The sequence below is a fragment of the Eulemur rufifrons genome, chromosome 15, assembly GCF_041146395.1.
Source record: "Eulemur rufifrons isolate Redbay chromosome 15, OSU_ERuf_1, whole genome shotgun sequence".
NCBI classification, from domain to species: domain Eukaryota; kingdom Metazoa; phylum Chordata; class Mammalia; order Primates; family Lemuridae; genus Eulemur; species Eulemur rufifrons.
Genome location: NC_090997.1, coordinates 78,382,116 through 78,407,805, shown reverse-complemented (window position 1 = coordinate 78,407,805; position 25,690 = coordinate 78,382,116). Strand labels below are relative to the sequence as shown.

General features: G+C 34.6%; 1 protein-coding gene across 2 annotated transcripts in view; it reads right to left on the bottom strand.

Moving 5' to 3' along the window:
- The window catches only part of LAMA2 (laminin subunit alpha 2), a 568,286-nt gene extending 544,210 nt beyond the window's left edge, over positions 1-24,076 (bottom strand). For both annotated transcript variants that reach the window (XM_069489233.1, XM_069489235.1), the window contains exon 1: positions 23,850-24,076. In XM_069489233.1, coding sequence (XP_069345334.1) covers positions 23,850-23,967 — 118 coding nt within the window. In that variant the 5' untranslated portion in view covers positions 23,968-24,076. The remainder of the gene's footprint in view (positions 1-23,849) is intronic.
- Between the last annotated feature and the right edge of the window lie 1,614 nt (positions 24,077-25,690).

Genomic DNA, 25,690 nt, shown 5'->3' with positions numbered 1-25,690 from the left:
TCTCTTTTCTTCTTATAAAAACACCAGTCATATTAGATTAGGGCCCACCCTAAACCAGTATCACCTCACTTTAACTTGATTACATTTGCAAAGATCCTACTTACAAATAAGGTCACATTCATAGGTACTGAAGGTTAGGAGTTCAACACTTATTTTTGGAGGACACAATTCAACCCACAAAAATAGCTTATAAGCGATATGCCACCTTAGCTTCCCCCTCTCATCTTCTGGAAGTAAATCCTATAAAATGGATTTAAACAGCATTTACTTCTAATCATAATTTCAGAAATTGTTTTGTTTTTGTTTTACATAACTTTTACCAACTTTTTAAAAAGGAGAGATAATCTTAGTCCAATGCTTCCTCAAATTCAAACATAATTACTTTCTATACTAACTGAAAATTATGTTACTATGTAAGAGGTTCTAATAAGTTTGCACACTGCAGGCAAAATATAATGGGTTTCGGGCTTTTAGGAACTCCTGCTAAGATAAGTGCAAGCAACAGTGCAAAGACAAGATCAAATGATCAGAAATGGAATGTAGTTGTCCATCCAAATTGTCAGTTTAAAGCCTCTCAGTTGTTTTCCATTTGTTCCTTCTCGATACTCAGTCTCAGTCCTTACTGGTCTCTCTTTCTCTTCTCCCTTTTCATGGTGCTTTATACTCTCTCAACATCTCTCTCCTAACGTAAAAAGTCAAGGGCAGATGTCATAGTGCAAAGGCATCCTAAAGTTTTTTGTCTCATTAATTCATTCAATGCACACACACACACATATGTAAATATACGTACATATAAATAGACGTAAATATATAAGTAACATCTATATAACAAACACTTAGAAAGCCCTGGGGATACAATGGTGAACAAAAAGAGAGAGTCTTGTCTTGCAAGAACTTACACTCTAATGAGAAGCACATAAATTAGTATGCAAACATGGTTAAGTGGGAAAAGGGTTTGATTAGGGGGAAGAATAGAGCAAATATGGGTACAGAAAACAGGGAAATTCAATCTAGTTTAGACCATTAGGAAGGGCTTCTTGAAGGAAGTGTATAAATGCAGACATGACAATTGGTATGCATTAGTCAGGTTAACAGAGAACTATTGTAGGCAGTGGCAACATCATGGGCCCAAGCTCAGAACTGAAAGAGAATGTGATATATTCCATAAATCCAAAGGAGTTCAGAATGGCTACAGCTCAGATTATGATTTAAAAAGTGGTGAGAAATGAGGCTGGAGAGAAATGCAGAGGCCAGATCATAAGGCATCTTATATAATAAATAAGGTGATCATATAATTCATCATCCTAACCAGGCTACTTCTGAGAATAAAAGGGGGTACCATTATTAATTAGACTGGGACAGTAGTTGTAAACCAGGGCTGTCAGAGACTAACTGGGATGTATGGCTACATGACTTATAAATCACATTAATGGAGCTTGGATTTTACACTAAGGTCAATCAGATGCCATTATAGCATTTTATATAGAAGAGTGGCTCAATACTATTGTATTTTACAAAGCTTACTCTAGTTGAAGTACAACAAACAAATGGGAGAGGACTAAATTGGAAGCAAGAAGATCCATTAAAAGACCACTGCAATGATTTCTACTTGTGAGATGGTGGCCTGTATCATTGTAATGCTTGTGAGCCTGTAAGGAGATTGATGAAGTAATATTAGGTTGAACCATATGAAATTGCTACTACTCACCATTTTTAACCTACAAAAATGGCAGTTTCATGAGGCTCAACTAATAGATTTTCAGGAATAGGATGGATTGGTGGCAAATATTAACCACCATACAATTGTTAGGTGATGATGATGACATCAACAAGGATGATGATCATTAGTGAGAGTGTTATTATCAAGATTGACTAACACAGGTTGTACATTAAAGTTTAAAACATAGAACACTTAAAAGTTGCTACTTCTTGATACTGAAAGAACCGTTGATTGTATATAGCTCATACATAAATAGGCACAAAAACGGAACCACTCCCAGAACCACAATCCCCATGAGTGCCCCATGGTTCTCAAAGGAGGAGGTAAAAGAAAACTCTCACAATGCTCTTATGGGCCCATCATTGAGGAAACAGAGTGGGAGTGGGTTCATTTGCTAGAGATCACCAGAACATAGTGCAAAGTGATAGGCAAGGAGAAACACCATGGGTTAGATGGAATGTATGGTTGAAGCTAATTTTGAGGTTACTGTGAGGGAACTGAACCTGTACTGGGAGGAATTTCTGATCTCCACTATTTGCAGCAATCATGATACCCTATCTAGGTTAACACATTTAATCATGATCCAAAATGCCCGTCCTGACACCATAACATTACACATGCTCCCCGCTATACCCAGACTGCATATCAAAACAATCAGGAGGCTGAACCTTGGACTGACTCAGTTTTAATGTAAAAGTAATGGAAAAAGTACTGAATTGGACTACAATTAACGGAAAGCACCCAGACTAAGTAGTTTGCCCTAAGCAAACTGGAGTCTCAGAGTCAAATCAGATTCCATAGTAAAAATTTTAAATGTACATTTTTTGCACAATACTGTGCATATTATATCTGTTGTAAGGGAATATTGGGTGCAAAGAAGAGAATGAGGAAAGTGAAGTGAGCAAGACTATTAGGTTTCTGGTTAGACAAAGGGTCAAGTGACAGTGATTTTCTAGATAGTGTTTACTGGAGGATAGCACAGGAGTGGAAGATGATAAATTCAGTTTGACACATAATAAATATAAATTATAACTTCCAACATTTGTATATTTCTTTTTATTAACTCTAATCTTTCTTTAGATAATTTGGCATTATGTGTATTTTTATGATAAAAAATATATTAAGCTTAGAAATAGACACAATGAGTACTGGCATGCTAACATATATATATATATATATATTCATTCTAACAGGTTTACCTTACATGCTGAATTGTATTTTTTCAGTATTCCTAAAATCAAGTACATAAGTCCTACTTCACTAAATTGAATTATAAGTTTATCATATTTATAGTAATGATGCCACTATTTTGGTAAACATCATCACATTGCAGAAAATAATTGCATTTTCTTACATCTAACCTTTCACTCACAAAAAAAATAATAAAACTAACCTTTACATCACACTTAGTTGATCCATACCACTCTATAACAATGAGTTTAAAGGAAAGAGAATAAAGAGGAAATAGAAAAGATATGAAGAAGATAAAAAGGAAAAAGACAAATAATGAGGGGTAGAGAAAAAGAGATGTTAAAAAAATGAAACAACACAAAATTATACACATACAGTAAAGTGCTTGTGGAGAAATTAAAATTCCATGAGGAAGAACCAGTGCCACTGTCAAGCTCTTCTCGTTTCACTTACCTATGAGACTAAACATAATATTAATAATATATAAATCCTGAAGCAAGCAAGAGGAGCCTTTCTTCATTGAGGTTAATAAGCCATATATAAAACAAAGAAAATTTAATTTAGATTTTGTGGCATAAAAAAAGAGCAAAGAAAAAGATAAAATGAATTTTTAAATTAATAACATGGAACAAACTTTTGAATAGCTACGAAAAATAAATTAACATATACGTCTGTATATACAATTACAATTCTTCAAGGCACTCCAACAATTCCTTACATGGATTGATGAGATATATTCTCTTTTTGTTTATATATAGTTTCTAATTGTAGAAAATAAATAGTAAGCATATATTACTTCTACACTTAGCTTTTTAAAAAAAGGCTACAATTTCATGTCCTATTTGTAGAATGGGAAGGATAAGAAGAGGCAATAAGAGAGCATGGGATATAAGAAGATGAAAGAGATCCAATACAAAGAGAATGAACAAGAAAAGAAAGAATAAGAGGTGGGTCAAGGTAGATAAGGGGGAATAGTAAACATAAATGTAAAGATAATGCCATGTTGGAGGTGGGGAGGAAGAGAGGTCAAACACTTTTTACCTATCTTAAACCTAATGCTTAAATTTTTCCACTTCCCCAAACTCTACCCCGTCTGATCCAGTCTTACCATCTGCCCTGTAACTTACCCAGATATTCCCATTAAGATAGAGAAAAGATCCAGTTTGAGGGCCAACAGGTTTCCAATTTTACTTGAATGTTCAGATGGAAAAGAAGCTATTAATAAGTGGGAAGGCTCTGATTCAACTCTAGCCCTCAGTTCATGGGCTGACCTCACAGCCACTGCTGCCATGACACCAACAGCATCTCTGAGTTGTGGGATGCCTCCTAGCTTCTCAATGTCCATGCTATTTTAGAAACACCACTCTATAGGAAAGGCCCTTGGAGCTCTATGCAACTAGATTCTAACTTAAAAAGCAATCACTGGATAAAGATAAAGCAATCATATAAGAAGGAAGACTTGAAAGGCCAGTTATTTTATTGAAGCAATATTCCATTGGCATGCCCCATTATAAGAGCACTGCACACTCCATTTCACAAGTAGCCACACAATAGTCCGGTGTTCCCACATTAGAAGCTCAGTGAATCAAATACCAGCGGTTTCAGTTGCCAAAATTGGCATCTACAATTAGTGCTCTCACTGACTATGATATTTATTTGGAGTGCCTACAAACCCCAATGAATGGGAATATGAATCAATAGAATTGAAGTTTTTCAAAAATTTACCAAGGAGTGAAATTTTTGGCCTCCTTTCCCTTATCCCAATTAGCCAAATGGGCCTTTTGGTCACCTGCCTATTATGCTGCCCACTTAGAACCATGAAATCATCATTGAAACTTGCCATGAAAGGTAGACTATTATCACCAAGGGAGATGGATGGAGACAAACTAGCAGCAGTTAAGAACGGCACAGAGTTAGATTAATAGACAGCATCAGCCAACATGCAAATAATCTAGCATTAGGTACAGATGTAATTAATACTTGAATTTCAGTGAAAATCATATTTAAATAATTCTTAAAAATAGTGATTAATTTCTTATATTAGACATCTTATTTTATAAATGAAGAATAGGCAAGTTACCTCTCATCATACATTCCTGATAGACTATTGCCAAATGATTGTGCTGACATTATTCTCCCACAAGGAACAATTAAAGTTTTCACTGCTAATATCCAAATAAAGACTTAGGTTTTATATTGTGGCCTCAGAGGTTCATTTTTAGGCTATAAAATAACTGGCAAACTATCCACTTGCATAAACATCATTCCAAATAGAGAAACAATTTTTGTCAGACAATGTATTTCACACTGTTTAAGTAATACTCCTATCAAGTGAAGTTATATGAGACACTGCCAAGTTTACCTGCAGAGAAACACACTTCAATAGTTCTCACACAGCGTGAAGGCATTTATCATTATTCAAATATAGAAGAAAAGAAAAGGTTCCGATGTTTTTGACATTATAACTGGCTTGTGGTAAACTGCTGTTAAGCAGCATTCAGTGGGCTGTACTTATCCTACACAATTGGAAGACATCTCTCACGCTGTTCCACAAAATACTTAAGAGAATTGGAAATGCTCTGGGTAGAACTGTTTCCTTAGCTCTTGCCCGTTCTCCCATAACTCTTCAAAAGCAACCATGGAATAATCTAAAAAGCAGGTTAGCAATTAAAAGAGGGAAAACTGTGTGTGTGTGTGTGTGTGTGTGTGTGTGTGTGTGTTTTAAGAAAAGTAATTTTTTTCCATTAACTTTCTCTCCTGTTCATGTAAGTATATGAGTTGAATGTTTACAAAACATTTTGACAGAGGCAGATATATGTTGATTTTCAGCACTTGGCCAAACAGTGAATATACAGCAATGGTTTCCAGGCAAAGTTCTATGTGAAGACAAAGTATTTCAAATTAGACCAACTATTCTTCCATCTCAATCTTATCTCTATCATCAGATAGGGTCTAGCAACAAATCACTCCAATTAGAGCTATTCATAGCTATTGGTGGGTCTAGCTAATTAATTTAATTATTCTTTTACTTAAAATCAGTAATCTACATTAGGTATAAGAACATTTTGAGAGAACTAAAATAATATTTTTGTTGTTTTTAGTAAAATAAAAACCTTAAAAAATACTATATAAATATGAATATTCTACTGAATTTAAGAACACGTTTTAGACATTACAAATTAAAGCATGGCTCTAGTAAAAGACTTATCTGATAGCACACACACACACCATGTATCTCACAAAGTGCTCATAAGACTATTCTAAATGGAGGTGTCCATGAAAGCTACCTTTGTTATCTACTTAAGTGGTACAACTTTGAAACTAAAGCCTATAAAATAAAATAAAACTACAGCAAATTCTTCTTTTGAAGTGAGCATAGCTATTTTCAAATTAGACATGCTTGACCCTGGACTTGGATGTACTGGGCCCAGGAGCTACGTTGAACTCGAACTTTTACATACATATATTATAGAGGACTAAACACTTAAATTATACAAATCAGCTCTTTATCATAAGTAGTAGTTCTTTGTTGCTCACTTCACATTTTGTTGGCCAATTTGAGCATTCATTTCTAATAAACATGCATACATTTTCTAACATGCAAAATCACATATACCTACTATTTAAGTAGCATTAAGCTCCCTATTTGCACCTGGGGGCTAATGAGCACAAACCGTACAAACCATTGGTTTGAAGTATCAAATTGATATAACATCCCACAACCAGGTGGCTTTTGGGAGTTGTGACAATAAAACAACTAAAGCAAACTTTCAGCCACAGAGAGCTATTTTTAAAATAAAAATAAAATCTCTTCCTATTTTTCCATCATAACAATTTGTGTTGGAAATTATTTCAGTTAACAACCTTGAGGACAAAAATGGATGATGAAGTTATCTTACCTCTTCCCTTCCAATTATTTCTTCCATTTACCCACAGTCCCTTTCTTATTTTCTAATTTTTGCTTAGGTTTGCCAAATCTTCATACCCACCAAAGAAGAAGACAGCTGAATTTAATGCCACCTACAGGTACTCTCAAAAGATATCTAAGACTTTGGTTGTTATATTAAAAATATAGAGAAGGTCTCCATAACAGATGAATTTTCTTTTCCCTTGCACAAAAACCTCAATCAGAAACTCATTTAATTTAGATTAACTATGTACTGAGATAATTCCATTACATAAAAATATGATTATGCCTGGTATATTTGGACTATATTTTATTGCTAATAAGCATCCTCTAATCTGCTCTGAGAGCTTAACTCTGATTGCTTTACTACTGCAGTTGTGAATACCCTGTTAACAATGCCCACGAATTGATTCCAGAAGTTAGGAATACAGTAGCTTCAGTCACTATGTTGCAATGAGCTACAAGTACACAATTTTTAAATGGAATCTTATATTAAAATACCTCTAGTTGATAATTATTAACATTTTCTAAACAATAGTGGAAAAAAAGAGATAGCTTAAATTTGTATAGATGTCCGTCCTACATGAAAAGTCATAACAAGAAGCCTGGGTAGTTAGTGAAACTGATCTTTTTTCATAGTAACGTGTCATATGGAGAAAAAGTACACACATCAAATAAATCATGATAATGATTGGTTAAATCAATGATGGGGTGTCTTTTTCTTTGGCTAAATTTATCAAATTTGAAAATTTACTAAAAATGTAGAATTTGAAATTTTAAAATTCTCCAGCTGCTTAGAATTGAGAATATAGTGATGACATTTCCCACAGCTTCTAGGCTTTATAAACACCAATGACTCGTTTCTGCATTCCATTTCAATAACACAGTAGTAGACGCCATTTTTACTTGTCATAATCTCTAAGAGTGGATAAATTTTCAAAATTTTAATTTTCAGCTTCCCTTCTCTCATCACAAACTAACCTTTTCCTTTACTACTAATAAAACTAAACTTAAATTCAAGTCCCTTATTTCTTTGTTCTCCCAGCTCACTAACCCTGTTTCAACTTAATCTGCTCTTCTTACCACCCATATCCCACAACCCACCATTTCCTTCCCAAACTACTCTTCTCCTGATCTCCTCATCAAAATTCTTTATTTTAATTTCAAAATATTAATGGGGTGCAAATGTTTTTGTTACATGAATACATTGTATAATCCTGAAACCAGAGCTTTAGCATGCTTGTCACCAGAATAGTATGCATTGTACTTGATAGGTAAGTTTTCATCAAAATTCTTCTCTTCTATTTGGCTCGTTCAAATTCTATCTTTTCTGTGAAATTGTCCATACTCCTCTTAGGTGAAAGTTTTTTTACTTCCTTAGAATCTAAAAACAATTTTAATAACTTCATTAAAGCCCTTTCCACATAATCCTGATTGTATTAATCTCATTGTATAGATACTTTTACTTTTTTCTCTATTATACATATCTTGAGGGAAGAAAAATTGTCTTGCTCATTTTTGTATTTATAGCATAGTAGAACACCTTTTCTTACTCATAGTACATGTTCAATGCATTCTTGTTTCCTGAATAAATTGGGATTTTTCTTTTCTTCCTCTGTACATGGGTCTTAACCATGATCATAATACATGTAAAACAATTAGCTAATAAGTGACTTTTTTAAAAAAGTTGAAAAAAATCTGTTTTATATAGCTATGCAGAATTTTATGGAAATCTTAAATTTACCAGAGAATTGATCTGTTTATCCTTTTTTTTAAATTCTCTTAGAGAGAGAGAGAAAGAGAGAGAGAGAGAGGGAAAGGAAGGAAGAAGAAGAAAGAAGAAGTATCAATTATGGTATCATTCCTTATCCAAAAAGTTAGGTTACCAAATACATATGTTGCTAGAAGTAGATAAACATTATTAGACCAAGATCATGCCTTTGTTTGGAAAACAATTTGCCCATTTCTTAAAAAAATAAATGTACATTTTTTATTTAAAACAGGAATCCCGCTACTAGAGGAACATAGAAAATAAAAACAGATGTCCATAAAAAGACTTGCACATGACTTATAAATAGCACCTTTATACATAATAGTTAAAAACTAGAAACAGTCTGAATGTCACCAACAGTCTAATAAATTAAAAATTGAGATACATTCACACATTGGAAAATGTTGGCAATTAAAAGAAACAAAATAGTAATGAACACAAAACATGGATGATTTTTTTAGACATTAGACTGGGTGAAAGAAGGCAGACAAAACAAGTACATAGTTGATGATTCATATAAAGGAAATTCTAGGACACATGAAACTAATCACATAAGAGTTTAAGGGGTGTGGGAGGAGATAGCCGAAGACCAGTGAGGGCTTTCCGGCAAAGTGGAAATGTTCTATTTCTTGACCTGGGTGGTGGTGAACAGGGGTATATATTTGTCACATGTCACCTGCCTGTATACTTATGTGTGAACGTTATACTATATAAATTATACCTTAAACAATTTTGTTTTGAAAAAAGAGACTGTAGCTTTATATGATAAATATCTTACTGTCCAAATGAACCTCTTTTACTCAGTTACAGAATCTTAACTGCAATAGTGCCAGTCCTCAGGGATCTCCAGAATAGTTGAAATAAAGTGAGTCAAATGCCTGACACATAATTGGTACTACCCCTTCCATAGAACAGAAAAATCATTAAAGTCTATGAAAACTAAATGGAGATAACAGGTTTAAACTAAATATACACACTGTATTTACCAAAGAAACCTCATTATGCACATCTACATAAATATGAGTAATCTAAGTAACTATCAAAATATATATCCTGAAACTACAGTGCTTTAACTGCATGCCATTAATTAGGCCAGGCCTCCAAATAATAGCACAAAGGCTGATTTTGAAAACAGAGTTGCTTATCTGGTTTAGTAGTTATACTATAGAAAACTATGACCCAGAATATAATGCATAGTATGGAAAGATTGTGGAAGTTATCTGGTTTCTAGAACTTTATACCTTCATTCATATGAGCACTGGTCAACCAATTTCCAACTAATTACAAAATGGTTTATTATTTCATTTAACATTAATTTCTTCATCAATTTAAATTTGCCTGTAAGCAAAAGAAAAGCATACACATCTTGGAAAAGAGACATTGTTCTGTTAACTCCCACACATACACAAGAAGCCTAATCTTCAACAGCTGTCTTTTCCTTTAACTAAATTAACAATGCTTATTGTGTTCTGGCTTCCAGATGCAGAACAACATGTTTTCATGTTAATATGCCTAGTTTCTGACCTGGCAATAAGGCTAAGAAACTCAGCAGGAAATCCAACCTCTACATACTTTTATCCAGGGAGATAGAAAAGAAAATGATTCTCTGAATCAATTTATTGTGGAATTAAAAATGCTTATTAAAACTGTTGTTTAGGACAGGGGTCCCAACTTATGGTGAGTTGTATAAATTTTCATTATATATTACAATGTAATAATAATAGAAACAAAGTGCATGATAAATGTAATGTGCTTGAATCATCAGGAAACCACCCCCCCCCCAGGCCATGGAAAAACTGTCTTCCATGAAACTGGTCCCTGATGCCAAAAAAGTTGAGGACCGCTGGTTTAGGACATTTTTACTCCAAATCTGTTTCTGTAAGCTATGCACAGGATACCCTCAAACCAAGCTGAAGAACTAAGACTGCGGGTGCTATAATGATGAATCAGAAAGCTGTCTTTTGAGGTGATTACCAACTCTGGGACCCTTTTTGTCCAGACAGAAAAGAAGAGGAGGAGATGCAGAGGCCTAGTGGGTATCTTGACCTGGATGAATTTAAAATGTCCCTCTCATCAAAGTGGACTGAGTAAATGTGTCCTAGGAATTGGTCCCTCCGTCTCAGCTCCTTGAGAATACAGTTGTTCTGGAACTGACAGCTTTAAGACTATTATAAGGCAATTGCCCCTTTGGGTTTGGAACCATAACGGGTCCATTGAGCAGCAAAAACAATGACTTGATCCCGGATGCCTACTTCTGAGAAATTCTAGGGATAGCTGAGAATATCCCAGCACCAGGCCTCTGAGAATCAAAGTCCACCGTCTTTGTCTCCGTCTTAGCCCAGATCCTTCCTTCCTGGCCTCCACAGCAGAAGTTCCCCAAACCTCAGAAATATGGAAAAGATCCTATTCTTATTGAGCTCTATATTTTGATTTCACTCTTTAAAAGAGAAAGATGTTCTAAGCATTATTATACTTAACTTCCTACAGGGCTTTTATAACAAAGTATAAAATAAAAGAAAGTTGTAAGCAAAAAGCTACAATTACAGTTTAAAATACACAAAGGTTTTTAGAAAGACTTACTATTAGAGAAAACTCACTTAAACACATTTATAATTCATAAGTTTTACCTAATTTTTATCCAATAGTAGAAAATACACTAAGAAATATTTTCAAATGATTTCAGAAGGAAAACAGTCACTGTGAAATCAAGCAATGGAGTTTAAACAGAACTCTTCTGTACAACTATGTAAATTAATGGTAGTTTCTTTAAAACAGAAACGAAAGAGCACATAATGCATTTTAATGCAAAATATACAAAGACACTAATATCTGTAATTCTACTACATGTCAACAATTCTGGTACCCACTTATTGTGGAGTCAGACATAATGAAATTCCATTTATTCTGAAGTAGAATGGAAGTTTAAAATTACGTCAATGGAATGTAATGCACAAAACACAATTCCAGTAATAGTGAATGTCTTCTTAGAAAGAAATCTTGGTGAAAGAATGATTTCACTATGAGTCTCCCATATCCCTCAAATAAACATACTAGTTTTTAACATCAATATTTTACTAAGTAAATTATAATAAATTCAACATTTAATGAAACCATAAAAATCTATCATGAAAGAACAATATGTATGTTATATAAAATAATACAGTATACATATTCTAAGTTGCATCTGGTCATATTTATGAACAGAAGAATACAAAAATGAATTAGGCCAGGCACAGTGGCTCAGGCCTTTAATCCTAGCACTTTGGGGGACTGAGACAAGAGGATCACCTGAGCCCAGAAGATTGAGGATGCAGTGAGCTATGATGATACCACTGCACTCTAGCCAGGGTGACAGAGCTACACCCTGTCTCAAAAAAAAATAAAAATAAAAATAAACACTTTAGTAAAAAGAAGGAAGGAATAAGAATTATCTTAAGCACACTGATAAAATGAATGGATGTTTCCCTCTGGAAAACATGAGAAACCATCATTTTTTGACTGAATATATAAAAAAAAAAGTTATAGATTTTCTATAGATTCAATTTTCAAAAACTAACCCTCTCATCTCTAAACATTTTTGCAATGCTGCAATTTTCATATTAGCTTTCTCCTTTTAAAAAATGCTACTTTCCACATTGAACTGAAGAATTATATATAGAACTTATAGAAGAATTTACGTAGAACTGAAAAGGACGTCTGGGATTTATGTAGGACTGAAATGGACGTCTGGGATTCTATTTCTACCCTTTCTTATTTTTATCAGACTAAGCCATTCATTTTAAGCATTGATCCCTCTTTACCACAATGGTAGAGGTATACTGCCTTCTACGCCACAGTTCTCAAAGGTTTGTAAATGGCAGTGAAACAATGAAACCTCCTAGATACCAGACACTACACAAATGTAAAGCATATGATACCAGCATGGTGGAAAAGGAAGATGTAATTAAGTCTATCAGAAAGGATTTGATTTTATATCTCCATGGAAATCATGATAACTATGTTATATAGTTACTGAAATTTAGACATTTAATATATATGATCTCTTTGAAATTTATATTAGCTAATCACTACACAGAAATTTTTAAAGAATTTAATATTAATTTCCAGTCTTTGGAGAATATTTAGCTAATAATTCTACAGTTGACTGCAGAGTTTCTTAATTATTTGATTCATATTGTCATTTCAATCACTTTAATCTTTCTTTATTCATGAAGAATACATACCAAGAGAATAAAAATTAAAGCAGAATGCCACTTTTCTATTCCCTTCAAACATTTCCAATTGAAGATATTGCCATGGCCTGGTAAGTTCATACAGAATTCACTTACTAGGTGCTTCAATGTGTATTAAAAAGAAGAAAACACATATAATTTTGAGACAAATTCCACCTCTCCCATACATAAACACATAGATCAAGCAAGAAAAAGTAAGAAAAAAATTCAAATATATATTAATAGTATATTGAAGAATTTTCACTATGCATTATGATCTTTGGGGCTAAAGTAATCAAAGGTGAATTCATCAATGAGGACCTGGAGGAAATAAGTTTTTAGCCCCATTTTAAAAGTAGAAGAGGAGGGTGTTCAAAATAGGATAAGCTAAGGAAAGAGGAGAGTATTTTTTGTGGCTCAAATAGCTTAGTAAAAGGATAAAGGAGGGTATTGTCTTTTTTGCAAAAAGTTGGTGAAAACAGCTTTGCTTGGGAAAAGTAAAGAGGGAATTGTGTCCAAATGAGGAGCTTTAAAAGTGTGGAGGAGCTAGGAAGGAAACTAGCAAAGAACCTCTGCCTTGCTTTTTAATACAGTTTCATTCCTAAAATATGGAGAAGAGTGCAAACACTGTATTTCTTGAACTACAAATCTCTTTTATTAACTTTAAGTATGTAACCATTTTGATTGCCAATAACTCCAGAGAAGAGACCACACCTAAGGGTACAGTACATGCATCATTTGGCATATTGTAGAGGCCTCATGTGTAGTTTCTTTTAAGTGTTTTTTTTCCCTGAAATAGAAAGAACTTTGGTAATGTCTAAGAAGAAATAAAGAAAAATGGAAACAAGATGGCAATGCAGTCATGCCATATGGGTTACCTATATTCTAGCCCTAGAATTTACATATTAAATAAGCATTTTAATCTTATATAATATAATTCTCATCTGACAAGGCCTCACATCTAGAAAAGTTCTAAGCCAAGAAATATGCATTCTTTTTGTCCAAACCTTAAATACTGCTCAACTCTTACTGGAATATCCTAAGGGGAAAAAAATATCTCAAGAAGCAAAATAATTTAAGGTAGCTCCATTTTCTAAAATACTTTATTTATTACCTACATAGTATTGATAACAATAACCTATATCTATCCATACTATGTGTTAGTACTTGTGGAAATTTGTATCTTATAAAAACATTCATCCAAAATATAAAAGCATCAGGGGAGAAAAGTACATGGGCTTTGTTTATTTGTGTGTTTGTTTGTTTAAAGACAGAATCTCACTCTGTTGCCCAACCTGGAAGTAGCAGGGCAGTGTGATAAATTTATTTAAGGCAACACTTTTGCTCTGTCCAAAAAAAGTGGCTTCTTCATTAAGTTTTTTTGAGTGCCTACCATACATCAGACTAGAAGCTGGAGATAAAGCAATAGAAGCAATAAAAGGCAAAAAGTCCTATCACTATGAAACTTATGTTATTGATTTCTAATTGTTAAAGGACTGAAGATTTTGGAAGAGAAACTAGTTGATTAAATGTCCTTCTGGTTTTCTACAATAGAATTGCTCTTGAGGTTTATCTGAAATATGATTGGATTGGTTTTCTAATTCATTACATAACTGAAAATCATAAACAGGACAGATTGATTATAGACATGAATCCAATTTTGACCTACTCCATGGAATTATGTTCAGAAGAAGCTGGACACAGCCACATGTTATTTCAAAATGAAAAATATTTCTATATCTCACTGGCTCTGGAGATGAAGGTCCTTTTACAACACAGTTGATATTCCAGTGGTCAGTGGAGACAGACAACAATAAACAGGTTATTCTAGACAAACATTAAATTGTTCAAAGAAATTAAAACAGGGAGATGAGTGCATGACAGGAGCTACTTTAAATTTGTCCTCAGGAAATGCCTCTATAGAGGTGACATTGAAGTCAGTCTGGAATATTAAGGAGACAGCCATGAGGGATCTGATGGAACAATGTTCTGGACAGAAGAACAGCAAGGACAAAGGCCCTGAAATGGAAAAAGTCTTCACTGTTATGAATACAACAGAAAAAGAGAACAGTCTGAAATCAGAAAAATACAAGGGCTTCAAAGTTTAGCAATAAATGAAGGAAATTCCATATTCTAAGATATATGACATGCAGTGCTTCCAACAAGGATTTTTTTTTTTTTTTTATGAGAAGCATGGAGGATCCTTCTTGATATGAATTCAGGAGCTCAATAAGAAAGCTCAAAAAATATCTCCTCTGCTAATATTCAGGATTCCAAATGTTAGTATGTTTCCTTTGTGTTAAACTTTGCTTGTAAATTCACTTTTTATTTAATAAATCCACTAGGGATAACATAATCTTTCCAACTTTGGGCAAGTGAACTATTTCTATTTCTAGTTTGGGCAAGTGAAAGGAAAGAAAGCAGGGTAAATGATACGGCAGAGATTTTGAATTTCCAAAATCTCTGGTTTTAACCCTTCCCTACTTTTCCAAGAGAAGAAACTTTTTCTGGGTTTCTGCCCTCTTGAAAAGAAATGGTATCACTGCTCTAGACTAGACCTGGGTTAAAAACTAAAGTGGTTTTGGCTCTTTTTGATTGTAAAATTTACCTTCACATGTCTGTAGCTTTTGAAGAACTGATAAGAGCTGCAGGTGGTAAAGAACTCAACAATAGTATAACCCTGTAAAACTCAAAGAATGATCTGCGAATCCCTGGAGTCCCCAAGACCTTATCCATGGGTACACAAAGTTTAAATTCTTTTAATAACAAGACAATCCTTATTTGCCTTTTCATTGTGTTGACATGTGCACTGATAGTGCAAAAGTAATGTGGGTACCAGTGATGGTGCATTAGTATAAATCAAGGCAGAGGTACCAAACTATCCTAGTGGTCATTTTACTTTTTGTCACTACATACTTCCAGAAGAAAAAAAATAAACAGCTGGTTTCACAGAAGAATGTCCTTGAAACTGGAACAATGATTACATTTATTAACTGTTCACCCTTTACTACATCTTTTTAATAAAAACCATATACTGAAATATGATGGTTGATTTGAGAAAAAGCATTTGTACAATTGTTTCAGTTGCAAGCTAAACTAGCCACTTTTTTCATGGAATACCCTTTTTACTATAAAAAGTGTCTGACAAATTATAAATTTTAAGACTTATTTGATAGACATTTTCTTGAAAATGAATAAAGTAACTACATTCAAGAAAAATAACTTGCAAAATTTGTAAATAATTGCATTAGAACTTGCAAATGAAAATAATTAGTTTGGAAAACTTGTCTCTACCAGTGTGAGGTTAACAGCTTCTAATATTTAGAGACTTTTTTTATGAGATCAATAGTAATATAACAAATGTGATTTTTAAAAATATTTTATAATGAAATTTGTCAACTTGTAGGTGATCTGTATAACTCAGTGAATCAATATTTTCTAAATGATCAAGGAATGATGTTATAACATCACACATGAGTAAAATTCTTTCCACGTGCAAGATAGATCAGTGAATTTTAACAAAACAGAGTACAAAAACATTACTGATACAGTTTCAGATACCACAATGCAGCCGATCTTTAAAACTACCACATATTGAGTTTTGGTGTAGAATCAAAGAAGAATATTTTTAGCTATCTTAAAAGGTATTAAAATACTTCTCTCTTTTTCAACAACATATCTACATATGTTATTATATATTTCTTTATATACTTAAACCAAAAATAGTTTATCAACACAATAAATGCATGCTCAAAAATGAGAAAAAATGTTTATTGTATCATATTTGAAGTATACATGGCCATGAAGTATTGCTAAAATTTCCATCATGTTGCCTGTTTTAAATCACTTCTCACACTGAGATTCTAACATAACCATTAGCTAATTATAGGACCTTGTGTTTCTTCTTATCTCTGTCACTGACTTGTGTAACTTTGACAGAATTATTCAATCCCTCTACAATGAGATAGCTTGCCATCTATAATCTCTTAGGGCAGCAGTTCCCAACCTTTTTGGTACCAGTGACCATTTTCATGGAAGACAATTTTTCCATGGACCGGGCGAGGCCATGGGGTGGTTTCAGGATGATTCAAGCTCATTACATCTATTGTGCATTTTATTTCTATTATTATTACATTGTAATATATAATGAAATAATTATACAACTCACCATAGGTTGGGGACCCCTGTCTTAGAGTGTACTCAAAGAACCTTTTAGAATAATTTGCCCCTCTTAAGCATAGAGATATGTTATATGCAAAGCAAATATAATTTTTGAGCTTTATGCTCATATAATAAAGGAAAAAGAAGAAAAGGGTGAATATTTACTGACTAGTTGCCAAGTGTTTTCACATTTATTACCTAACTTAATTCTATTTTACTAATAGGAAATATAAACTCCATTGACTCAAGCTTTGGTTCTTAGTTAAGTGGTAACTTGGCTATTAATGCAATTCTTGCCTTCTAAGTCCATAGTTTTTCTACTATTCAAAGTTACCTTCAGAGCACAGAAATGTATGTGGAAACTGAAGATATAACAAGGTTTATGTTCATATATAGGTGTTTTAAAGTACATAAGCAAATTCCTTCACAAAAAGCCTCAGCTGAATTTGGTATACCACACAGTGTTGGAGAAAAGTGTTTCTTTGAGATAGAGCATTTCATAGCACCAAGGCAGTTGTTAGACTTACTTCATTTTTTGAGGCATTTTGAAAATTCACATTTATTGAGGCTGTACTAGATATGCTCCATGTTTTATATTAAGTGTTCTATACATGCCTCTCAACAAACCAATGAGATAAGGTAGCTAGCTGAAATGACAACTGTACTGCTTCATGTTTTCCTTCATACTTTTGGCCTCATTCAGTGATTGAAAATGTATAACTATGATTTCATTCATTCATTTAACTTTGCTCAAAACTTCCTAACACCTCCCTACCTCACTCAGACTAAAAGGCAAAATCTTTGCCAGGTCAACAATGCTCTATGATCCAGATCTCCATTATTTCTCTGACCCTTCTCACCATGCTCCAACCTTAGACCCTTACAGGTGTGTTCCCTGAGCTGAGAGTATTCTTCTACCTGACAGCTGTATGAATCACTCATACCACCTTCAAGTATTTGCTCAACTGCAACCTTCTCAATAAGGTCAGCCTTTATCAACCTACTTAAAATAGCAAACAACCTCCCTCCACTCCTACAGTTCTTGACTGCCTTTACCCTGCTGGATTTGCTTGGTCAGGAAATTTACCACCTACTACATTCTATACCATATAGGTATTCTTATATTACTTCTTAATCATACATTCATTGTATTCCTGTCTCCCTCTCTCTATATTAACTAAATATAAGCTCCACAAGAGCAGGGATTTTTTTAGGGAGATGTCTACTTTACTCACTGAACACATTCATTCATTTATCACATTCTAATACACATAGGCCCAACCCCACCAATTTCCTTCACAAATTCTGACCTCTAAATTCAGTCTTACCAACTGGGAAAGCCCAGAATTAGTTTTGTTTCTGGGTGTTTGGTATATGCCAAGCCTGGTATGCGTCTTGAGAGCCATGTGCCAATCTACTTCAGTCTTTCTGTAAACTCTACCTTCTTTTCTTATTCACTGCAACTGGGCTTCTGCCTAAATTCCTGCTTAGCTACCCAGATTAAAGTTGCGACTATACAGAAATCCTAAACCCCAATCTTCTGGATTAGAAGCTAAACAATTTGTATGACCACTGACGATCATTTCTTCCTGATCTTTTTTACAGTCCTCCACCTGCTAAATAAGGACCCACTGCAAAGTGGACAGATAACCTACAGTCACCCCTCCTTTTTTTTTTTTTTTTTTTTTTTCAGAATATTTTGCGGTACAAACATTGTGGTTACATAAATGCTTTTGTACTGTTTGAGTCAAAATTATAAGTGTGCTCATCTCCCAAATAGTGTGCATTTGTACCTGTTAGGTGTGAATTTATCCATCTCCTCCTCCCCCCCCCCACCTGCTTGATTTCCAATGAATGTTATTTCCATATGTGCACATAAGCGTTGATTAGTGGGTTTTTTTGTTTGTTTTTTGTCTTCACCCTGTTTGGAAACTTTTCCAGCCATAATCCACCCATACTCCACCCACAAAGTCGAATCCTACTAGATAGCTACACTGATCGGAATCAAACATCCCTTGGATACTATAATTTAGCCCGTTAGCCACCCCACTAATCTTGCTAGGTTGAGATTAGTTTCCCTGTTCTGGACTTGGCTAGGTCCCAATTACTCCCCTTCCATTGTGGCCAGAATTGTGGTTCCATAATCCTAAAACAGGTTATGAAAGGAGATGTTTTGTGTAAAGTTTAAGTGAATTTTTTTTAATGGTCCACTGCTAAATCTATTTGGACAAAAAGAAACAGAGCTTTCATCTCAGAGGTCTAAGTTGAAATGTCTAGCACATTAATCACTGTCAATAAATAATCAATATTTATTAAATAGAAAAATAGTGACAATGTTCTGCTTTAGGTAAATGGGACTGAGAAAATATTGAGACATGAAATCTACCTAAAGAAAACTTTCTTTGAGTCAAAGCTATTGTAGCATAGTGGAAAGGTGTAAGAATTTCAAATCCTACTCAGAAATTCCTTTTCCTGTTTAACTAAGTCCCTCCCATAAAATATAGGCTCATTTTTTTCTTACAACCATATCTGGATAGGACCCTTGGAATACCTATCTGAGTTTTTAAATAATTATACCTGCAGAAGGTGAAAACTTCTTTAGCTATTATAGCACAAGTGACAGTTATCCCATATCTCAGGAGCTAAAGTAACCGAACTGAATTGAAGAATGGTTAAAACATGCTCAGTTTTTTCATAAACCCCAGTAACTCTTAATACAGATTCAGTTCATTACTTTGCACGAAATTCTAGGTTAGAAAAATCTTAAAAATAAGATAGACTGGAAATCTGTGCACATTAATATGTGAGATAAAATATAATATAAAATTTATTTAAATTTTATTAATTCTACCACATCTATAATAGGCAATGTTGAATATGTTCTTATTCTCGGCCATGCATTTTATCTGTTATGAATCATTATTACTAAACCATTAGCTCAGTATGTAGTGAACAAGCCAACAAGTTACATATGTAGCAAAAGAAAATACAAAAAAAATTAATTTAGGGGAGCTATGGCTACTATAAATACCCTAAAAAAACTTCTCAGGTAATTCATAAACTGTTCTCACATTTTATAACAGAGGATGTTTTAGAACTGTGCAATTGACAGTGATGTGGAAATTCCATGCTAAATTTTTAAGTATTCTTGCCAAAAATGTGTGAGAATTGTCTCAAACATGTTTTTATTTTAAATCCCAGAAGGCATCTAAAAACGCACTTATATATATTTAACATTTTCTTGACATTTTTAAGAATTCAGAAATTTAAATACAAGTATGTCCTCCAAAAACAATAGATTATAATATTAGAATCTTTGAATTAAAAGGAGACTGGAGATTTCATGAGTCTTAACTTCCTCTCACAGAGGCATCCCATCCTAAAGCATCCCTAACCAGCTGCACATCTGACCACTGCCTGGACATTTCCAGAAGCAAGGTACTCATACACAACCCAGTTATGTCTGCACAGCTCAAAATGTGGAAGAGTGAGGAGTGGGGGAATGGGGAAAAGAAGTAGTTTTCTCCATTTTAAAGAATTCAGACATTCCTCTTCGTCATATCCTCCTATGGATCCCTTTAGGAAAAACATTTTAGTCCCTCTTCTACATAATAACCCTTTCATTATTAATAAAAATTTGAGGCCATCTCTTATGACTTCCTCTCCCTAAATCTTTCCTTCTTCAGATCAAAAAGCTCATCTTTTCAAACTCATAACTATTCTGCTCTCCCTTCTCTGAATTTACACCCATTTGTCAATGAAGTACCCAAATGTACGTTAACCAAGAGACCTGTCTGTTTCTATGAGCTTTATATGAAACTAAGCTAACTTTTCTGTCACCCTGTCACACTTTATCTTCATACTGAATTTGCTGTAATTCAGACTGGCCTTTCTCATCCTGTCTTTTTACTTATTGCTGTACATATAAAGGACATAACACATTTCCAGAAGAGAGGACAAATGGAATTATTTAACGTCTAGATATGGATAATAAAACCAACTCCATGTGGGTTTCATTCATGGTCAAGGCTTTAGAGATCTTTAAAATTCCTGAGCCTGTTATTCACCAGCTTAGCCACTTGAATAAATTTTGGACCATCTGCAGCTCTGATAAGCTTGTATTCTATGTTTTCCATCAAGCCATTACCAAGATAGGTTAACTTAAGGAAACCTCTGTCACACTATCAGGGAATTTTTTCCAGATTGACTTTGATCCACTATGCAATATTCTTTGGAAACTATTTTTCAATCGGTTGCAATTTACCTACCATTATGCTTCCATTTCCACATATTATTCACAAGGATATCAAAAAAGATTTTATCCACTGCCTTGCTGAAATACATAATCACTTTCATTACATCATTTTTCTATTTCTGTCAATCTTATATCTAGTTAAAGAATTTCCTTGAAATATCATACTTGCTGAATCAATGCTATTCATACTATAATTCAGTATGCTAATAGAAACCACATAAGACTTTAAGAAAAAAAAAATTATAAACAAAAAGCCTGATTACATTTCTAACTCAATTACAACATCTAAAAATGATTGCTTCATGTTAATATCTTAATAAATTGGCAATGTACTATCAGGGAAAACAGAACTCCTACACGATTAGTGCTTGGCCAGAAAGGTCAGTGCTAGTATAATCGAAAACAGAAAAGCTGATGATAGCCAAGAAAACACTTCTTCAGTCAAACTCATATCCAGTGATCTTCACTGAGAACTTGCTTTAAAGAAACAACATTGAACAGGAAACAAAAATATAAATGGAAATAAACCTTGGAACCATAAAAAGGGAATTTCAACATAAACAATACTAAAAGTGCTTTTAGTTGTTGAAAATTAAATTCTTATCAGTTAGGTAAACTTAAGTCAAGACCATTCTAAGCCTAGGTTTAAATTTGTTCAATGGGAATAATAATAGCTGAAGGTGAAAGAGATCATGTATACAAGGCATTTTAGAATTATAAAGCACTACACAATTTTAAGGTTTCATGCAGTATATTTTACATATACTTTTACTGTTAACAGGTTTAGGCAATTTGCCCTTAAGCTAACCTCCAAATATATAACAAAGTCAATAATAGATGCTGTAATGCAGATTGTAGAAGTATATGGTAGACTCTTTGTTATAGTTATTCTGCATAAAATTCCTCATTATATACAGCACCCAGTGATCTCTCAACATAATGGCAGTATAACCCCCTCCTGCTGCATTCACCTCAACTTGTGCTTGAACCATAGAAATCAGAGTTAATTTTATCTCAATTAAAAGAGAAAGTAAAGGGAAGTGGAGAGCAAAGAAAGTGTGTGTATATGTGCTAGGGCAAATCTTAGGAACAATCCTTTTGATCCCTACTCTGTATGCTTTGAGCTTCTGTCCCATTCCAAGGGGACAGAAAAGTTGGTATCCCCAGCCCCTCTTCTCCCCCAGCTGCCTAACAGTATTAAAGTATTTTATATCATCAAAATACATCATATAATTGAGCAAAGATTAATAGTCAAAAGTAGAGTTTTTAAAAATGAGCTGCCAGAGACTCTCTCAAAATCACTGTCATAAGTTCTATTGATTTAGCCACATTGGCCTCATTTTGCCTCTCAGAGAAGGAAAAGCAAAAATAGAAGAAAAAAGTTATATAGTATACTCAAGGTCATTTTTATTCTAGGAATTTTAATCAGGAAGTTATTATTACAGCAAGAAGCTTAGAGTATCTTTTTACTCCTTTAAAAAAAACAGTGCAGTACTGCTAAAAATGCTAGACTGTAAGAACAACTATCAGAAGTATTAGACATGACTTTATTCTAGTTAACTAGAAGAGAAATAAGTATATTTCAAAATTTTAGCAGACTCAGTCAGTCTCATCAAAACTTTCAAAAGGTATGAACCTCAAGATTTTGTATCCTTAGGATAAACATTTTAATATTTAAAATTATATCTTAAATATTTCTTAAATATTATTTACTTTGATACAGGTTTTCCGACTTACAGAAATGTTTGCTGAAATAGTGTATTACAAATTGTTCTTTAAAATTCACATGTGCTCTTTTAAAAGTCATGATAATAAAATAATTCTTCAAAAACTCTCAAGAGTTTCAGAAATGATATGCATATAAACATTAAGACATTCTGACAAGAATAATTTAAGTTACATTAAGTACAACTGTTGTCCAAGGTCCCCTGAAGTGTGTATCTGCTCACTGCGGTCTTAAAATATAAATGACATAGAAGTATCCTCTGTATTTAAGCAAAAGGAGAAATTTCACTCTAATAAAATAGGATACCAATATAGTATGTGGGTACGGAAAAGGTGAGGCTTGGAAGCACCATTGCCATAAAAGAAAAAATCCACATACTTAAGTACTTTACAAATCCTGTTTAAATAGCTGGAAATGAAGTACCTTAAAATAAAAACAAAAAAGAAAAAAAGGAAAAGGAAAAAGTTGCATCCACTATCCTCCATAAAGTTCCAAGATGAGCCACAGCTTGGGAAACCTTTCTCTGCAAGGATGAAATCTGATTTGAAGAAACTTGTTTTGTTTTGTTTTGTTTTTCAATTGGAAAAAGTTTGCCTCTTGGAAAGATTTCAGAAATCAATTTGTAGGATGTATAGCGATGGCAAGACCTCTCAGAAACGAATGAACAATGAAAAGGACTTTCGTTCCTTTTGCTGGACGTAAGTAATTCCCCCTACAGCACTCCCTCAGGGAGTTGAAAGTGAACTTGCATCAAGTTTAGCCACTCTTGCCGCAAAGCGCACTCTAAAGGCAAAGCGAGAAAGCGGTCCCGGCCCGCAACTCTGGCAAGAAGGGACCAGTGAGGAGTGAGGAGCTGCGGGCCCCGCAAAGGATGCAATCAACAGCCCAGTGGGTGCCTCGACTGTACCTCTTTGCTGATGCGCCGGCAGCTGCTGCTGCTGCTGCTGCTGAGTCCGCTGCGCCTGGCCGCCCCCGAGACCCCCGGTGAGCAGCAGGATAAGGAGGACCCCGGTGGCTCCCAGCATCTTAGTGGCCCGAGCGGATCCACTTTTCTGGAGCCAGAGGAGTCGCTGCCGCCCTGTCCCCTGGCCCTGGCTTGTGTGAGCTGAGTGAGCTGCAGCTGTTGGGGAAGAGGAGGAGACAGCCCCCTCTGGCTTTGGCTCAGCCGCCGCCTGAGGGTGGGGGGAGAAAGAGGACACTCCCCCACTCTCCCTCTGCACGGGCACTGGCCCCACCGAAGGCCCTTAAAGGGTCCTCCTTCCCTATGGCGTGCCTTCCCTCCGAGAGGGGGTCTTTCCTGAGACGGGATCATTCCAAGACCTGTTATCTGAACTTTTAAATTAAAGAAAGTCGTTGATATGAAAGCACTTTAGGATCTGTAAAGTGCCTACACATGGAAAGCATTATTTGTGGGAAATCCAAACAGCTAGGAACTTTTACCTCTGGAGAAAGGCCTGGCAAAACTGTGTGCAACTCCGTGTGTCCAGGTGATCCACGTTGGAGCCACGACTGTCCCAAAGGCCAGGGAGACTGAGAAGTTACCAGAGCAGGGAAGGTGGCCTCTGGGGACACTGCACTGCAGAGCAGGGGACTTAGTGCTTGGTGGGCAGTTGGCTAGGCAACAAAGGGGGGACAAAATAAAGTAGCTTCCCTTGCGCCACTAGGACGATGGTTAGAATTAAGACTCAGTTTAGTAAGGAGACATTTACTTAAAGGGAATAAAGGCCTTTGCATTTGTTTCCTTTCAAACTCTCCCAGTCCTGGGTTTTTTTCCCTTTAACTCAACGGAACTTAGGAAACTTTTTTCTGTCATCCCAGTTCAGATGATAGATCCTAACTAGTTTTTTGTTGTTGCTTGTTTGTTCGTTACAGCCTAGGTCAGTGGTTTTCACAAGGTTTGAAACAGCTCCTTAATAATTGGCAGGGTGCCTTTTGGTTTATTCAGGGATGAGGGTGGGGGTATTTACTGGTATCAGTGCAGTATACTGTGACGGGGGGGGGGGGGGGGGGGGTGTTGTCAAGGGTGCAAAGGCATGAGCTGTCCCTCAATCGATAGGACAATCCTACACCATAAATTATCCTTCTCAGACCCCTGAATGAACCAGTGGGCATTCACGTAGGTCCAAAAAAAAGAAAAAATTGCATTATATTTGAAAATTAATTTGCATATAAAATGTTTTTGCATGGCTCTAATTTTCTAGGATGCACCTATAAAAATTGAGGAAATAATGTATTTTGTGTTTTTGGACTTTACTAAGATTTATTTGCCATTTCAGAAAATCACATGACTGTTAACCCTGCTCATGGTATTTGAGTCACCAGTACATAATGACCAGGACAATAATACTCTATTGATTAAATTGATGGTGACTCTTAGTAATAGGTGCAGACTTCTATTTTATTTTCCCTGCTAATTCAGTTAGTTTTACCCAAGCATTTATATATTGAAATACATATTGTTTTATAGTGATGCTTTTTTCTTTTATAGTTATGTTGATTTTTAAAATATTATATTGAAATTATCTTATATTATCTATGAATTTCCTTTCAGTAAAATAAAAGAGATATTGTTCCTAATAGGATTGATTGAGAATCACTAGCAAAAATCCATCCATCCTTCAATATTATCCACCTTCCTTAGTTCTGTTACTATTAGTACCAGGAAAATTTATAATAATTTTGCCTTAATGTGGAAATTTGCAGCATGGAGTCTGGCCCAATTTTGCACACTTAAACACTACATCATTT